This window comes from Syngnathus acus, chromosome 9 (genome assembly GCF_901709675.1).
Source record: "Syngnathus acus chromosome 9, fSynAcu1.2, whole genome shotgun sequence".
In the NCBI taxonomy this organism is placed as follows: domain Eukaryota; kingdom Metazoa; phylum Chordata; class Actinopteri; order Syngnathiformes; family Syngnathidae; genus Syngnathus; species Syngnathus acus.
Genome location: NC_051094.1, coordinates 18273198 through 18292467, shown reverse-complemented (window position 1 = coordinate 18292467; position 19270 = coordinate 18273198). Strand labels below are relative to the sequence as shown.

The 19270-nt window shown below is 42.4% G+C and overlaps 1 protein-coding gene across 5 annotated transcripts in view; it reads right to left on the bottom strand.

Annotated features, from left to right (window-relative positions):
• Window positions 1–19270, bottom strand: part of rad17 (RAD17 checkpoint clamp loader component) — a 153107-nt gene that overhangs the window by 66799 nt on the left and 67038 nt on the right. For all 5 annotated transcript variants that reach the window (XM_037259477.1, XM_037259478.1, XM_037259480.1 and 2 more), the window contains one exon: window positions 1608–1660. In XM_037259477.1, coding sequence (XP_037115372.1) covers window positions 1608–1660 — 53 coding nt within the window. The remainder of the gene's footprint in view (window positions 1–1607; window positions 1661–19270) is intronic.

Sequence of the window (19270 nt, the reverse complement as noted above, 5' to 3'; positions counted from 1 at the left end):
TGAGGTCCTGAACTCTCTCCCCGTTGTTTTACTTGTGTGTTAATCGTGTACTGTGTCTCGTCACCGTGGGATAGGGGGAACGGTATTTCGGTTTCTTTGTGTGTCTTAGCATGAAGGAATTGACAATAAAGCTGACTCTGACTCTGATTATTGTGACAGAGCCGTTGCTGAAATTTAGAACATATTTTTAAAGTCCTGATGTACTTTCCAAAATTCAAGTGGACCTCAGTGCGCAGGGAGCTTAATTTAGTCCGATCGCGCAACCGCAGCGCGCCGGGCGCTCACTGTCGCATTGCTTTAAGAGCGTCTTTGTGTTCCGAGTTGTAAGATGACGCAGCTCTCGAGCCATGCCCATCTGAAGCAGTTCCTGATCCCGTTCGACTTGTCTATTTCCCTGGTACGATCCTCGTCTTTTTTCTCTAAAACCTTCGCCATTTTGCTAATTAGGCAAATGAGTAGGCAAATGATGTCACAAAAGTGGCGCCAAAATGCTGCCGAAAAAAAAGGTGGCTGTTGTCGCAGTACTGCTGCCAGCCCCCCCCCCATCTAAAAACAATTTTCTCAACGATCTACACGATTCACGAAAATGATACTCCCGACGGAAAAAAACACGGAAATCCGCGGATCCACGGAAGATTCTCATCCCTGATGAATGCCCTCGGCGAAAATATACAAGGCACCCCCAGACACGGATCGGTTAACAAATCTGAACAAATTATACATTTATAGTCTTTTTTGTTTATTTCTTACATTACTCTACTTTTTTTAGTTTGTTACACCACCAAGGAAGAAGAAATATTTCATGTCCCCTTATTCTCCTCAATGACTAAAAATAGTATCAGAATTGTAATAAGTAAACCTCTGCATTACATCCATCCATCCATTTTCTGAACCGCTTAGTCCCCACGGGGGTCGCAGGAGTGCTGGAGCCTATCCCAGCCGTCATCGGGCAGTAGGCGGGGGACACCCTGAACCGGTCGCCAGCCGATCACAGGGCACACAGAGACAAACAACCATTTGCACTCGCACTCACACCTAGGGACAATTTGGAGTCTTCAATCGGCCTACCAAGCATGTCTTTGGGATGTGGGAGGAAACCGGAGTGCCCGGAGAAAACCCACGCGGGCCCGGGGAGAACATGCAAACTCCACACAGGGAGGGCCGGAGGTGGAATCGAACCCGCACCCTCCTAACTGTGAGGCGGACGTGCTACCCAGTGCGCCACCGAGCCGCCTACCTCTGCATTACATTATAACCTAATTAACATGATCGAAAACGAAAATTATTTGCTGTTTTATGGCTGAGCAAGAAATTGGCAGCCTCTCTGTAACTAAAGATCCCTGTCACGTCTACTTTCTTTCATCAGTCACCAACATACGCAAACACGACACGTTCTGAGAGGCTTTATGTTGACTTGTTCATAGGTCAATATATATTCAATTGAAATCTGGTTCATTTGACTTACAATTTCCCCGACATTCATGTATGGGGAATCCCCAGCCCTACTCACCACTGCCAAATTCAATTTGCCACTGGCAATGTGGCAAATGTGTGCACCCTTGTTTTCAAAATGCAAAAAAAGCAGGAGAAAGCAGATTTGCACTTACCTCAGAATATCATGCAGCCCACTAGGATTGCGGTAAAACTGGTTTGGGAATTCCTGTGGAAAAATGCGTGGATAAATAAATTTTGCACAGCAAAAATTTTAATTGATTAATTTAACTTATTTTCCGTACCAAAAGGTGCACTTAGAAGCCTTTAATTTTCTCAAAAAACGAAGGTGCGCCTTTTAATAAGGTTCACCTTTTGTGTGGACCGAATTCCAAAATCTGTAAAATTGTTTTGTGTGGCTTCCACCACACAGACGTAATATATAGGCATAATATGTAGACCCGATGAACGAATCAGAGGACATTATGTTATACGTAGATCGGGGCGGTAAACCAATCAGAGGACTGTATGTAATACAACCCTCCACCGCCATTAATAAATACAGGACTGTCTCAGAAAATTTGAATATTGTGATAAGTTCTTTATGTTCTGTAATGCAATTAAAAAAACAAAATTGTCATACATTGTGGATTCATTACAAACCAACTGAAGTATTGCAAGCCTTTTATTATTTTAATATTGCTGATTATGGCATACAGCTTAAGAAAACTCAAATATCTTATCTCAAAATATTAGAATATCATGAAAAAGTATACTAGTAGGGTATTCAACTAATCACTTGAATCGTCTAATTAACTCGAAACACCTGCAAGGGATCCTGAGCCTTGAAAAACACTCAGCTTGGTTCAATAAACTAAATCACAAGCATGGGGAAGACTGCTAATCTGACTGCTGTCCAGAGGACCATAATTGACACCCTTCATCAGGAGGGTAAGACACAAAAATGAATTTCTCAAAGAGCAAGCTGTTCACAGGGTGCAGTTTCAAAGCACATCCACAAAAAGTCTGTTGGAAGGGGGAAATGTGGCAGGAAACGCCGCACAACAAAGAGAGATGACCGCACCCTTAACAGCATTGTGAAGAAAAGTCGCTTCCAGAATTTGGGGGAGCTTCAAAGACAGTGGACTGAAGCTGGAGTCCAGGTATCAAAAGCCACTGTTCACAGACGTGCCCGGGAAATGGGCTACAATAGCCGTATTCCCATGGTGAAGCCACTTCTGAACTCAAGACAACGGAAGATGCGTCTGACTTGGGCTATGGAAAAGAAGCACTGGACAGTTGCAGAGTGGTCCAAAGTCCTCTTTTCAGACGAAAGCAAGTTTTGTATTTCATTTGGAAGTCAAGGCGCCAGAGTCTGGAGAAAGGCTGGAGAGGAGCAAAATCCAAGTTGCTTGAAATCCAGTGTGAAGTTCCCACAGTCAGCGATGGTTTGGGGAGCCATGTCAGCTGCTGGTGTTGGTCCACTGTGTTTCATCAGGTCCAGAGTAAATGCAGATTTTAGGATACTACATGCTTCCGTCTGCTGAAGAGCTCTACGGAGATGATGATTTTCATTTTCTAGCATGATCTGGCACCTGCCCACAGTGCCAAAACCACCAGTAAATGGTGTACTGATCATGGCATTACTGTCCTTGATTGGCCTGCCAATTCTCCTGACCTGAACCCTGCCATAGAGAATTTGTGGGGTATTGTGGAGGAGAAGCTGAGACACCAGACCCAACAATGCAAATGAGCTAAAGGCCGCTATTGAAGCATCCTGGGCATCCATCAGGGATGAGAACGGCAAATGAAAAAAAAAACTGAAATGTAGCCGGGGTCTGGGGGCCGCAGTGGCCCAGGGGCCGCAGTCCCCCATTGGGGGCTGCAGGGGCCACAGGCCCCTATTGGGGGCCACAGGGCCCACAGGCCCTCATTGGGGGCCGCAGGGGGCCAGGGGCAACGCCCCGGAGGGGGCTCAGGGGGCAAAGCTCACTGGAAACTCCTAGATTTTGGCAATATAGCAACCCCAAAACAATTAATTTCATCACTCAATTTCAACAGTTTTGTTAAAAAATATATTCCTGCTTGGTGGGCTACCAAAGTGAATATAATACAGTCAAGCCTCGGTTTTCGACCACAATCCGTTCCAGAAGGCGGTTCGAGAAGCGAATCGGTCGAATTCTGAATCTATTTTTCCCATTACAAATATCCGTTCCAAGACTAAAAAAACGCATTTTTTAAGCATTTTTTCATTTTCGCATTTTTGTCCGATCGCGCAACAGCAGCGCACCGCCGAACGCGCAACAGTAGCGCGTCGCCGACTGCGCAACTGCACCGCGCTGGTTGCATTATTGTGACAGAGCCGTCGCTGAAATTTAGAAAATATTTTTAAACTCCTGATGTACTTTCCAAAATTCAAGTGGATCTAAGTGCGCAGGGAGCTTAATTTAGTCCGATCGCACAACCGCAGCGCGCCGGGCGCTCACTGTCGCATTGCTTTAAGAGCGTCTTTGTGTTCCGAGTTGTAAGATGACGCTGCTCTCGAGCCATGCCCATCTGAAGCAGATCCTGATCCCGTTCGACTTGTCTATTTCCCTGGCACGATCCTCGTCTTTTTTCTCGAAAACCTTCGCCATGCTGGCAAAAACCTTTGCTAAATGGGCAAATGAGTAGGCAAATGATGTGACGAAAGTAGCGCCAAAATGCTGCCGAAAATAAGGCGGCTGTTGTTGCAATACTGCTGCCCCCCCCCCCCCCATATGAAAACAATTTTCTCAACGGATCTACACGATTCACGAAAATGATACTCCCGACGGAAAAAAACACGGAAATCCACGGATCCGCGGAAGAGTCTCATTCCTGATCCATAACACCTCAGCAATGCCACAGGCTGATTGCCTCCATGCCACGCCGCAATGATGCAGTAATCCGTGCAAAAGGTTTCCCAACCAAGTACTGAGTGCATTAATGGACATTTTCAAATGTTTGCTTTTGTTTTGCTGTTGTAATTCTTTTTTTTTTTACTTGGTCTGCGGAAATATTCTAATATTTTGAGATAGGATTTTAGAGTTTTCTTAAAATGTAAGCCATAATCAGCAATATTAAAATAATAAAAGGCTTGCAATATTTCAGTTGACTTGTAAAGAATCCAGAATGTATGACATTTCTGTTTTTTTAATTGCATTACAGAAAATAAAGAACTTTATCACAATATTCTAATTTTCTGAGACAGTCCTGTAAATACTATCATTTGTGCAAAGAAAACAGCTTTAAGACCCTCTAAAATGGCATCAACAAAGAGACATGCTTACGAGACGCAACTCAAGTTTTCTGGAAAGCTGGGATCATTGCCGAAAAATAACATGACAACGACGAGACAATGACATGAGGGAACCTGTAATGTTTAATGGCGAATTTGCCCAACTGTTTGATGGATTTGCGTATTAATATCGATTACAATAGAGTACAATATAGTAGATAGTTAAATAGTAGAATAAAGTACAACTGAACTCACTGCCTTGCTCCTGTGATGTGTTTTTTTATTTTACCGTAAATCATGGCATGCATGTATATATGCCACCTTAATAGACAACATTTTCACAAACGTAATAAAGGAATAAATGGTGGTAACTCAAAACCTAAGTGACATTACAGACCACCCAGTCTTTTCTATCTGTGAATATGATCAAACAAAGGGCACACACACCCTACCGAAGTCCTTCACAGAAGAAGAAAAAATAGAAAAGTCAATAAAAGACTTGGAAAAGCAACGATAAGTACAGGATTGGAGTACGATTTACAAGGAAACTGATGCCATTTCAGCATATGAATGCTTCTTGAAAATCCTGCTACAGCAGTATGATAAACATTGCCCATTAATCAGGGTAATGGATAAAAGCAAAAATAATAATAATTCACCTCCATGCTTTAATAAAACCTTAGCAAGAGCCTGGAAAAAGAAAAACAACCTACCGTATTTTTCTGACTAAAGGTTGCTCCGGAATATACGTCGCATTAGACATAAACTGCACAATAACGTGAAAAAAAAACATATATAAGTCGCTCCTGAGTATAAGTCGCATTTTGGGGGAAATTTATTCGACAATATCCAACACCAAGAACAGACATGAACGAGCAATAACAGCCTAAACGATAGGTATGCTAACGTGACATAAAAACAAACGAAGAGCTGAGAACCGGCCTGACGTAACATTCAGAGTTATTCAAATAACTATTACACAAATAACACATTTATAAAACCATCTATGTCTTCCTTCTCCTATAAAACCTTCTGTGTCACGCCAAATCATTAAATCCTTCAAACTCTTCGTCTTCCGTGTCACAAACAAAGCCGCTCATGATGCCGGTAGTACGTGTTGGTAGTACGCGGCCGTTCGTCATCTTCGTCATCCCGTGATCGAATCTTTGTCCTTTATGTAAACAACCGCCGCGCCGCTGACGTCACTTGAAATTCAAATTACAGTAATCCCTTGCTACATCGCGGTTCGTTTATCATGGTTTCAAATGTTTTTTTTTTTTGAATTTTGAAAATTTGTCAAAGAAATTCACATATAAGTCGCTCCTCAGTATAAGTCGGCCCCCCACCCAAACTATGAAAAAAAACGCGACTTATAGGCCGAAAAATACGGGATATAAATACCGAAAGAAAAAACTGAAATGTCACTTATAAAATACAAGACCTAAAGAAATAAAGTAAATAACCAATTGAGAGTAGAAAATTGAATTCTTTATGATAGACTACTACAACAAAACTCAAACTACAAGGACCCGCTGGTCACTTACTTAAATCTACAAAACAAGCAGATAGAGAACAAACAAATGATGGTTGAACGTTTCAATACGTTCTTTGTCACAGTAGGAAAAAATCTTGCAAGGACATTCCCAAAACAAGAGCTGCACTGGAGACACTTTGAGAAAAACAGATGTGACCCACGCAACACACTTGTGCTTGAACCGGTTACAGAAGAAGAAATATACTCTAGTCCAGTGGTTCCCAAACTTTTGCAGGCTGGCGCCCCCTTTGGCTTCCCAGTGAATTCCTAGCGCCCCCCCCCCCCAAGGACCGGCATTTATATAAATAAATAATACATTTATATAAATAAATAAATAATACATTTATAATATCATTACCATTACGTTGAATTAGTGGGAGCACTGAGTTTGTTTCTCAGAAACGAGCCGGTCCCATCTAGACGTAATCGGAGACAATGACACCCGAAGTGATTTAAGGTTTGTCTTTTATTGCAGGATGCTTGGTCTCCATGTGTTGAAGCAGTTTTGAATGCTTCACTGCCTGGTTAGTTAGCCTGTCGCCACATATTGGCTTTGCGGGCTCGACTGGGGAAACATGTCACGTGACCGGGACGAGTGTCTTGACCTGAATTAATTGATCGTCGATAAAAACAAATGTCTGTGCGGCTTGGCGGCCCGGTACCAAGTGACCCGGTGGTTGGGGACCACTGCCCTAACCAGCTCAACACAACACAACACGGCGCGTTCTGGCGAGTCCCCAATTTCATGTTGACTTGAACTCAAGATGATGTTGACCGCCAGAATGCGGTTTTTATTATAAGATAAAATTCTGAACATTACAAGCTTGAAATTACAAACCTGAGCTTTTGCTTTTGTAGTCTATGCTGTCGGATCTGACTGGGCCAGAGCGGCGTGTTGTGTACAAATCGACTGCCGCCCCCCTACCGCCCCCCTACCGCCCCTTTCTTCCTCACCGCCCCCCCAGATCTTTCCACCGCCCCCAGGGGGGCGGTACCGCCCACTTTGGGAACCACTGCTCTAGTCTAACAAGATTTACAAGCAAAACCTCCGTAGATGCCAATAAGCTAGACATGCAAACTATGAAAGTTACTAATTCAGCCACAGGTCCAGCTGGCCTGTCAAGAGCCATTTTTATCTAATGAGTCCATAAGATCGTTGTAAAATCTGTCTACTGATATTTCCTAACCCAATCTTGACGTTTCAACACGTCTTGTTCAGTAGGGGTCAGGTGTCAGCCTTCCATACCTTGGCCATGTCTCTGAGCACTTAACACCTACTTCTGAAGTTCCGGAATATGGTAGCACTGGAAGATAATGGGTTTCTGGTAGCTGCATCCCTCTAAAAGACTTTTTACAATTTTTGACTTTTCAGAGGTGCGGCTCGGTGTCGCACTGGGTAGCACGTCTGCCTCACAGTTAGGAGGGTGCGGGTTCGATTCCACCTCCGGCCCTCCCTGTGTGGAGTTTGCATGTTCTCCCCGGGCCCGCGTGGGTTTTCTCCGGGCACTCCGGTTTCCTCCCACATCCCAAAAACATGCTTGGTAGGCCGATTGAAGACTCCAAATTCTCCCTAGGTGTGAGTGCGAGTGCAAATGGTTGTTTGTCTCTGTGTGCCCTGCGATTGGCTGGCAACCGGTTCGGGTGTCCCCCGCCTACTGCCCGATGACGGCTGGGATAGGCTCCAGCACTCCCGCGACCCCCGTGGGGAAGAAGCGGTTCAGAAAATGGATGGATGGATGGACTTTTCAGAGTTACATCTCTTTTTTGCCCTATTTTCCCTGTGGAAAACAAGCTGCCTAATAATTATGCAACACTGTGATACAGGATGTTGTTTTGCTGAGGCCCCACCATCCCTCATAACAGAGTGTACGACTCCCTGACGAATCTTCGAGTGATAGATTGCAGGCTTGGAACTCTGATTTATGGGTGGTTGTAACAGAGGAAGAATGGCACAGAACATGCATCAAAGCTCAGACACAAATTGTTAACACAAGAATGAGGTTACTGCACTATAAATGATTGATGAAAATGTATATCACACCTATTAAATTGAACAGTGTCTCCTATTATCTCAGAAATTTACATTAAATGTTGAGATAGACGTGGTTCCCTTTTTCAATGAGTCTGTGAATGTTCTAAATTGCAAAGGTACTGGAGAGAGGTAAGATGGTTATTGCCTAAAGGAACTAACAAATCATGGGTAAAACTAACTTACATTCTCAGAGAAATGGCAGAGGAGTTTGAGGAAATATAGACAACTTTACTTAACTATGTTGGTCAAGAGAGCGCAAAGCCACTTAATTATTCAGTTGTGATATAATGTGGAATTGCCTGTTTTGTATTTTTTGTCTTGTTTACCTGGTACGTTAGTTTTGTCTTTTTGATTGTTGTTGTTGTTGACATACATGTATATATATGTGAAAAAGTCACTCCCTGACGAAGGCGGAAGTTGCCGCTGAAACTGTCTGAAAAAGGTTTTAAGGTAAGATTTGTCTAAACAAAAGAAAACAAAAAGGCTATGTGAAAAAGTAACGCAATTTGTGGACTATAAGCCGCACCAGCTAAAATTAGGGGAAAATCTTATTTTGTTCATATACATACGTATAAGCCACACTGGACGCTGCAGGCGTTTTAATGTTTATCATTTGTAAGAGAATATACCGTATTTTTAAGTCTCTGTTTTTTTTCATAAGTTGGCCGAGGGTGCGACTTGTACTCAGGAGTGACTTATGTATGAAATTATTAACACGTAACATCATAACATCAACATACCGTACAATTATTCGGCCTGTTTGTTGCCCGCGCATTTACTCCCGGAAGCCGTGTGAGAAAGCTCAGTGCACACTCACCAGTGCACTCCGCGCTCTATTTCTATCAGTGCCAAATTTCGAGTGTGGGCTGTGACGTCAGCATTCTCGTAATTTGCGCACTGAGCTTTCAGATACAGTTTTACGCTGAAGCCACCCACAAACCTTCCCCTGGAATCCTTCCATTAAAATGAGTGGCCCAAGGAAAAGAAAGGTGCCGAGTGTTTAAAAAAAAAAGAGTGGACAATTTGGCTTGACCTACGTGTGTGAGCAAGACGTTCAGCCACATGAACATCAACAAAGACCCGTTGACACAGATCTAAGTTAATGGACCAACACCTCGGCTCTATCCTAAGAATTGCCACAACAAATTTTACTCCAAACTATGAAGCACTAGCAAAAAAAGGGAGACCAAAAACACTGTTCCCACTGAAAATGAAAGGAAGTTTCTCAAGTTTGTTGTAAAAAAAAAAAAGCATTTTGAAAATAATTTGTACAAATAGCACGGATTGAAACTAGCGATCATTCTCATTTTCAAACAATGCCGGATGCTCAAGGACACTTGACCACTACTGAAACACTACCTGTTTGCGACTAATCTTAACTTCTAAAGTTATTAAGGCCGACTTTAAGGAAGTGTTTCCCGTTTCATCCCGTTAAAGCTCTGCTCTGATTTTCAGATACCCGTCACCTTGAAAATCTTGAAAATGATCAGGGGTGCCCAAACTTTTGCATACGACTGCATGTATGTTTATAAAAAGGGTGACACTACTTCGCGGATTTTTACATACCGCGGGTGGTCTTGGAACCAATTATCCGCGATAAACGAGGATCACTATATATATATATATATATATATATATATATATATATATATATATATATATATATATGTATATATATATATATATATATATATATATATATATATATATGTATATATATATACACTACCGTTCAAAAGTTTGGGGTCACAAAATTGTTTGGGTGACCCCAAACTTTTGAACGGTAGTGTATATATTTATTTAGATAATTATTTATAGATTGTATATATAATCTTCTGTGTAAAAAATCTTATAATATATATGTATACTTATATTCATAGATTATATATAATCTTATACAAATATAAGATATAATTTATAATATTTAATTCATAATATTTTATTATAATAATATTTACACTACCGTTCAAAAGTTTGGGGTCACCCAAACAATTTTGTGACCCCAAACTTTTGAACGGTAGTGTATATATATATATCCCGTATTTTTCGGACTATAAGTCGTGATTTTTTTCCATAGTTTGGGTGGGGGGCGACTTATACTCAGGAGCGACTTATATGTGAAATTATTCAAAAATGTTTACTTGATCATTAACACATTACTTACTAGTATAGTTGATCACTTCACATGTTATTTTCACTTTAAACCGCATGAGGGCGGACTAGGGCTGTGGAATAATTGGAGCCTCACTGACAATGAGTTGCATTCACTGACTTCCGGAGTCAGGAGATTTAATGATTTGGAGTGACACAGATGGTTCGATAAACTTGGTATTTAAATAATTATATTATAGTTATTTGACATTTATATTGACAGTTTATTTAGAGTAGCAACGTGTATGTTGTTAGACTTCAGTAGTTTCTGATTGTTTCGCGAGGCCGTGAAGGGGGGAGCGATCCAGGGTGCTTGCTTGGAGCACACACACATATGTTGAGCTCTTGTTTTGTGAAATAAAGACCCACGTCTTGCCTGGTACTTTGGTAACGCTACAATATAGTTATATACCAGTGACGTGCGGTGAGGTTCATGACTGGGGAGGCTCTGACGTCACCCCCCCCCCCGGTAAAATTTGTCCGGCACCTAACCGTGTCACAAAAACGGTTGGGGAACGCTGCTCTCGTGTGGCTTATTCATTATTTAATTTGAACTAATTTATTATTAAAATCTCATATCAGCAGTCTTCACACATAGAAACACTCAATAAAGCACATGGAATCAAAAACTTGTTTTCGATCGTGCGTACCACTCTGTTTGAAAAGACATGCTCCTAAGTCCCATTGTCCGAATCAAACCTTTTAACTCCGGAGTTGCTCTTCCTTTACTGATGACCTCCTGCTTCAACCGAAAATCCATCGTTGAAAATCGTTTGGATGTGTAATCCTTAATTGTAAGACGAAATGTAAAAACGAAAAAAAAAAAAAAACTAAAGTAAAATGAAATAAATGGACGACTGCTCCTCAGTTGTTCACCATAAATTTGAACTGGAGATATCTTATTCTACAGGTAGGCGCATGAAGCATCCCGGGATCACTAGCACCCCCTGCCATAAGGCTGGAGAACCTTTTTTTCGTAGCCTCCGTAAGGTCTCTTTTCAAAGTCGTTTTGTTCATCTAAAGAAACACGACGTTACAGACAGATGACAAAAAACACAAGATATTATATACATCAGCTTAACTACGGAAATTAGTTAATATAGCCACAGTGTTTGAACACTTAAACAGGGACATAAAGACAGACAACAGTTCAGTCTAACTGCATAACATAGGCAGCCGTGTGATTACACAATCTTCAGAGGAGGCTAGGCAGGAAGTTGGCTCCTCCGAGCGAATCATGATCGGTTTTAAAATAACTATAAAAATTCAGCGATTTTGGTTCAAAATCGTACAAAACTATTGAAATTAAAAAGAAAATGACTTTATAATAAAAACAATTGAATTTGTTTTTCCCATTTTCATGATGGCAGGGGAGGTGTGGCCTCCCTTGCCTCCTCTGACCGCACGTCCCTGTTATATACGTAGATCTGTGGAATAATTGGAGCCGCAACTGACAACGAGGCTGACGATGAGGCTGACGTCAGTAGCGCACGTAAGTCCGGAGTCAACAGCTGTTTTTTTTTTTTTTTTTATTGACACAGAGGATGAAATATTCCGATGGAATTAATGATTTGGAGTAACACGGATGGTTCGTTAAAATCTTTACATTTACCGTATTTATTCTAATTATCGCCCAGGGCGATAATTAGAGACGGTTTATGTCCAACAGGGGGGATGGGCGATTAATAGGGAACACTTTTTGTCCGATTTGCGCAATGACGTCGGCATGCGGTCGCGGAGGGAAACGTAAGTTTTGGGGGAATTTTTAGCAGCATGGGCTATAATTAGAGGTATCAATGTTTTTTTATTTATGTCATCGCTTACACACACTGGGCGATTATTAGAATATGGGCAATAATTAGAATAAATACGGTATTTGATATATCTAGTCTGACGTCAGCGGCGCACGTACTTTCCTTCGTCAACAGCTGTGGGGTTTTTTTGTGTTTAAGTGACGCAAGACGAAGATTCTGATGGATTTAATGATTTGGAGTGGCACGGATGGTTCGATAAAATTGTTGTTTATACTACATTTATTTGATACATCTAGTCTGACGTCAGGGGCGCACCTTGTTCTGGAGTCAACAGCTGTGTGTTTTCTTTTTTTTTTTAAGTGACACAAGACGAAGATTCCGATAGATTTAATGATTTGAAGTGACACGGATGGTTCAAATTGTTGTTTATATTATTATTTGATATAAAGTTTATATATTGTTATATGGGCCTGTGTAATAATTTGAACTGCAACTGATGACGAGTCCCACGTCAGCGGCGCGCTGCACACGCGGCGTTGTTTACAGAAAGGACAACAAATTCAGTCGATGGATTTAATGATTTGGAGTGACAGATGTTTGATAAACGTGTTATTTATGTTATAGTTATTTGAATAACTGTTAATGTTGCGTCAGGCCCGTTCTCAGCTCCTCGTTTGTGTTTATGTCACTAAAGCATACCGTATCGTTTAGCCCAGGGGTCCCCAACACAGTGCCCGCGGGCACCAAGTCGTCCGTGAGGACTGCATGAGTCGCCCGCAGGACTGTTCTAAAATTTTTGATTTGCGCATTTTTGTCCGATCGCGCAACTGCAGCGCACCGCCGAACGCGCAACCGTAGCGCTCTGCCGACCGCGCAACTGCACCGCGCTGGTCGCATTATTGTGACAGACCCGTCACTGAAATGTAGAAAATATTTTTAAAGTCCTGATGTACTTTCCAAAATTTTAGTGGACCTCAGTGCACACGGAGCTTAATTTGGTCCGATCACGCAACTGCAGCACGCCGGGTGCTCACTGTCGCATTGCTTTAAGAGCGTCATTGTGTTTTAGGATGGCTTTACTGCTCCCACTTGCTTTCTTTAGCGGCATGATTAGGGGTTAATACAATCCTCAAAGTAACGAAAATACAATAACAACGAAAGTCAGTCGGCATTCGGGTCGCGCAGTCGGGTTTTCTCGAGTCCTCTGGGCTCATCTCGCGAGGTTCGACCTCCGAATTTTTGTTCGACAACTGAAGCAAATAAATCTCGAATTTTTCGTTTGAATTCCGATTTGTTCGAGAACCGGGACGTTCGAAAACCAAGGTTTGACTGTATGTATATATATATATACACCGTATTTTCACGACCAAAAGGCGCACCGTACTAAAAGGCGCAGTCTCAGTTATGTGTGCCATTCCTGTATTTAACACACACATAGGGCACACCGCATCATAGGGCGCATGCATGCCATGATTTACAGTAAACAAAAATAAAACATCACGGGAGCAAGAAAGTGAGTTCGGTTGTACTTTTTTCTACTGTTTAATCATGTACTCACATTATTGTTGATCGATATTCATACGCAAATCCGTCTAAGTACTCTTCTTCTGTATCCAAATTAAACAGTTGGGCAAATTCGCTATTTGACATGCCAATTTCCCTCGTCATTGTGTCGTCGTCGTCATGTTGCTCTTCGTCAATGATCCCGGCTTTCCAGGAAACTTGAATTGTGCTTCGTAGGCATGTCTCTTTTTCTATGCCATTTTAGAGGGTCCGAATGCTGTTTCCTTTGCATAAACGATTGTATTCATTTATCAATGGCGGCAGAGGTACGTTATGTCCTCTGATTGGTTCATCGGGTGCCTATATATTACGTCTCTGTGTGGCGGAAGCCACACAAAACAATGGCAGCGAAGGTACGTACTCCTCTAAGTGACACGTCTAGTCCTCTGATTGTTTTTTTTTGTCCCGATCTACGTGGCGGAGGCCACGCAAAACAATGGCGGTGAAGATACGTACTCCTCTACGTGTTACGTCTAGTCCTCTGATTGTTTTTTTTGTCCTGATCTACGTCAACGCCTGTTTATTACGGAAGCCACACAAAACAACTTCACTGATTTTTGAGTTTGGTCCACACAAAAGGCGCACCTTCTTAAAAGGCGCACCTTCGTTTGTTGATAAAATTAAAGGCGTTTGTGCGCCTTTTAATTGTGAAAATACGGTATATACACACGCACACACCTATCCATACCGTATTTTCCGGACTATAAGTTGCAGTTTTTTTCCTAGTTTGGCCGGGGGTGCAACTTATAATCAGGAGTGACTTATATGTGAAATTATTAACACATTATTACTTGATTGTTATCTGTTGCTTCAATTCTGCCCGTTTTTCGATTCAAACTCCCAACGGCAGATTTTTGTCCTCTCAGTGCAAAAAAGTTATTTTCTTGCGCTTATTGGTATTGTTTGTCCAAAATTTGTTTGGAGAGCAAACTGGCGGTGACAGAAGTCACACACAACTTGGTCTGAAGAAGCAGCCACGAACGACAACTACGGCACGGCAACGAGCAGAGCGAAACGAACCTGGAGAGGAATTAACAAAACCAAGGCATTCAAGAGTGAAAGAAAACAAAAGGAAATTTAACCCAACCAAGCCGATCGTGAACCGGCGAGTTTGTTAGATGCCAGCTAACAGCTGATCGACTGGGGAACAGTGGATTGAGCTGTCAGAGGTCCCTGGGTCCAAAGAGAGCAATATAGGGCCAAAAAAAAACCTGACCATGTCCACGGAGGAGGTAGAGGACATAAAGACGTCACTTGACTTCCTTTCGAAAGACGTTTCAGCTGTGAGGATGCAGCAAAAAAATTGGTACAAGTGTATGTACCGCAATTGTGTGGACACTCCCTGCCTTCTGTTGGTGTGTGGGCAACTTTCATGCCATAATTCCTCAATTTAGAAGGTTTATTTTGAATTTGTGAATTTTTCGTTTTTTTGGGGGGAAAAAATCCACGATGTACTGAAGCTGCGATAATCGAACCGCGATGTAGCGAGGGATTACTGTATTCACTTCACGAATGTAGTATAAAACTAATCTTGAGTTGATTTGTGGAGATGAGTAAAGCATTTGCTCATGACATGCATTCATGCAGCCTAATGAAATTAGTAAATAAAGCTAGAATTCCTTGTTTGACCAGTTGCCACGTTCGAAAGTGGGTTTGTGGCTTGAATTCCTGTTGAGAAGTATTAAACTCAGATGTACAATACACTATTTTGTTTGTATACATACTGTATTGATATACAGTGGAGCCTCGGTTTTCGAACGTCCCGGTTCTCGAACAAATCGGTATTCGAACAAAAAATTCGAGATTTTTTTGCTTCGGATGTCGGACGAAATTCGGTTGTCGAACCTCGCGAGATGAGCCTAGAGGACCCGCATGCCAACTGACTCCGTTCGTTATTACGTTCTCGTTACTCTGAGGATTGCATCAACTCTAATCATGCCTCCAAAGGAAGCAAGTGGGAGCAGTAAAGCCATCCTAAAACACAAAGACGCTCCTAAAGCAATGCGACACTGAGTGCCCGGCGCGCTGCGGTTGCGCGATCGGGCCAAATTAAGCTCCCTGCGCACTGAGGTCCACTTAAAAAGTACATTAGGACTTTAAAGATATTTTCTAAATTTCAGCGACCGCTCTGTCACAATAATGCGACCAGCGCGGTGCAGTTGCGCGGTCGGCGACGCGCTACGGTTGCGCGTTCGGCGGTGCGCTGCAGTTGCGCGATTGGATAAAAATGCGCAAATGAAAAAATGTTAAAAAAGGCGGGGTTTTTTTTGGGGGCTTGGAACAGATTTTTTTTTTTCCATTATTTGTAATGGGAAAATATGATTCGGAATTTGAACGATTCACTTCTCGAACAGCCTTCTGGAACGGATTGTGTTCGAAAACCGAGGCTCCACTGTATTTTTATATTTTTGAAGCAAATACATAAGTACTTTTTACCTAGCATTGCGTATCGGGCTGAAAAGGGGATCCATTGAGCCCAAACCACATGCCTCGACATCATCTGTTGGCAGTTTTTCAAATTGGTTGCAGCTAGATGACATCGCTTCTGTGGTAAATATTAAATGGTATTCACTCTTCCCTCTGAACTACTGTTTGAACTACTCCCCTCCGGACGGCGTTATAGAGCTCTGTACGCCAAAACCAGCAGACACAGAGACAGCTTCTTCCCCCAGGCTGTTGCTCTGATGAACTCACACCACTCTTAGAGTCTCAGAGTCATTGCTGTGCAATAACATCCAGCTCTCCACACCTTTTTTGAATTGTCTACACCAGGGGTGGGCAAACCTTTTGACTCGCGGGCCGAACTGGGTTCTACATTTGGACCGGAGGGCCAAACCAGGAGCTGATGGACGTAGTGTTTGTGTGAAGTAATATAAGCGACCTGTAAAGGTCATTGCGTAAAAGATTTTGGCCTTTAGTAGGTAGTAAAGCATGGATATTCCAAACAAGTTTTTTGAAAACAAATGCATTTATTAACAGCATTAAAAAAACAATAATAATAATTCACTAAAGAACTGCTATCAGTGATTCTCATAAAATACGACACTGTTATTATGAATAACAGTCTCCATCACTTCAGTGCCTGCAGGTCAGATTAATGAAAGATGTTTATCTTATGAGATCACATCAAACGGCAAACATTCTGACCAAATATATCATCTTGAAGAATCGGTGAAAGCATACATCCAAATAAAGTAATCAAAACGGCAACACGGTGAGGGGTATCTGAACATCAGAGCAGAGTTTTAACTCAAACACCTGGTAACAGAGGTGAGGAAACGGGAAACACTTCCTTAAAGTAAGCCTTAAGAACTTTACAGGTTAAGATTAGTCGCAAACAGGTGGTGCATCAATGTCCTTGAGCATCCTGCATTGTTTGAAAATGAGAATGGTCGCTAGTTTCAATCCCTGCTATGTGTACAAATCAGGGCTGTGGACTCGGTTCGGACTCGGGGACTCGGTCGGACTCGGTCATTTTTGCCGGACTCGGACTCGGTGCTGATTTTGACCGAGTCCACCGAGTCCGACAATAAAAAAAAGAGGCAAGACGCAGCCAGAGAGTGTCAGGTTACAGTCAGCGCGGTAGGAGTTGGAAGAAGCAGTAAAAACTCCACCAAACTCGTCGTAATGACCCGTGATATGTTATATCCTTACTATTTTCCAGGTTCTTAGATAGCAAGAATAGGTCGGACAACGACGTGAATGATAACTGCTTTATTCCTTACTCACAGTGCGTTCACAGGGCGTACCAGAACAACACAGAATGCCCATCCCACTTCCGGGGTTTTTCTACTACGGAATTTGAGTTAGCCCAAAATACACAACATCTCTTCCCCTCTTACAATGAACGTGCTATATTGGTCTGTTTTTATTCATCGCTCATTTTATTTTATTTATTATTTATTATTTATGGTTTGTGCCTTCTTGTTTTTGTTTTGTGTCGCCTACTTGTATGTCTCGTCACCGTGGGATGGAGGAAACGGAATTTCGGTTTCTTTGTGTGTCTTGACGTATGAAGGGATTGACAATAAAGCTGACTTTGACTTTGACTTTGCATGAACATAGTCTTATGCACCTATAACTTGACATCTTCAAGATCTATCAATAACTACCATTAAACAATTATCATATATGGTCCAGACAATTATGACAATAATATTCCCATGAAACCTTAACTTTGGGTGAGGGTGGACTACCTCGAATTATACTGAATTATAGCGAAAAACCGATGTCGTACGGCGTCGTACGGCGTCAACACTATGTTGTTTTCAATAAAAACATGAAGAACTCACGTTTGCGTCAGTCAATTTTAATTTTTATAAAGGATTATTCTCATTTTATGTACTACATTTTGAATATGATTTGTACTACAAATCATATTCAAAATGCATTTTTTTACAACAAACTTGAGAGCCTCCCCTTCATTTTCAGTGGGAACAGTGTTGTTGGTCTCCCTTTTTTGCTAGTGCGTCATAGTCTGGAGTAAAATTTGTTGTGGCAATTCTTAGGAGAGATCCGAGGTGTTGGTCCGTTTACCTCGATCTGTGACGGGTTGATGTTGATGTGGCTGAACGTCACGTCGCGTACGTCGAGCCAAATTGGCCACTCTTTTTTAAACACTCGGCACTGTGTCCACCTTGCTTTTCCTTGGGCGACTCATTTTAATAGAAGGATTCCAGGGGAAGGTTTGTGGGTGGCTTTAGCGTAAAACTGTATCTGAAAGCTCTGCGCGCGAATTACAAGAATGCTGTCGTCACAGCCCACGCTCTAAATTCGGGACTGATACAAATAGAGTGCGAGTGCGCCATGTCCGTACTACTGAGTACGTACACGCACTTGTGAGTGTGCACCGAGCTTTCTGACACGGCTTCCGGTAGTAAATGCGCAGGCGAGCGGTTCTCCATCTACTGGGGAAACGCAGTCATTGCATGCAAAATGACCAAAAAAAATGTTTAATAATACAATTTATTCAGGGTTGGCGGGCCGGATTAAACGGTCCCGTGGGCCGGATGTGGCCCGCGGGCCGTAGTTTGTCCACCCCTGGTCTACACTGTTTGTACTGTGTGTCCTCTCTGCATCCATTGCAGCCTGGTCATCCTGGAAGAGGGACCCTCCCATCTGTGGTCTCTTCTCAAGGTTTCTCATTTCCCCTAGCTGGAGTTTTGAGTTTTTCCTTGCCCTCCTGGGAGTTTAGGATCAGGGGATGTTTGAGAATATTTGTCATTTTTCACATGTCCTGAGTGTTGTTAGTCACCTAAATGTTGAACAGAGGCTGTGATGTACCGAAGTCAAATTCCTTGTTTGGCACGCTCAAACATGGCGAATAAAAACTCTTGAAGTGCTCCTTCGGCCATCATGACCACATTCTACCGTGGCACCATTGAGAGCGTCCTCTCCAGTTGTATCGCTGTGTGGGGTGGTAGCTGTACTGAATACAACATGAAGGCCCTGTAGCGCATAGTGAACACAGCTGGTAAGATTATTGGTGCTTCACTCCCCTCCCAGAAGGACATTTACACCTCCCATCTCACCCGCAAGGCGACCAC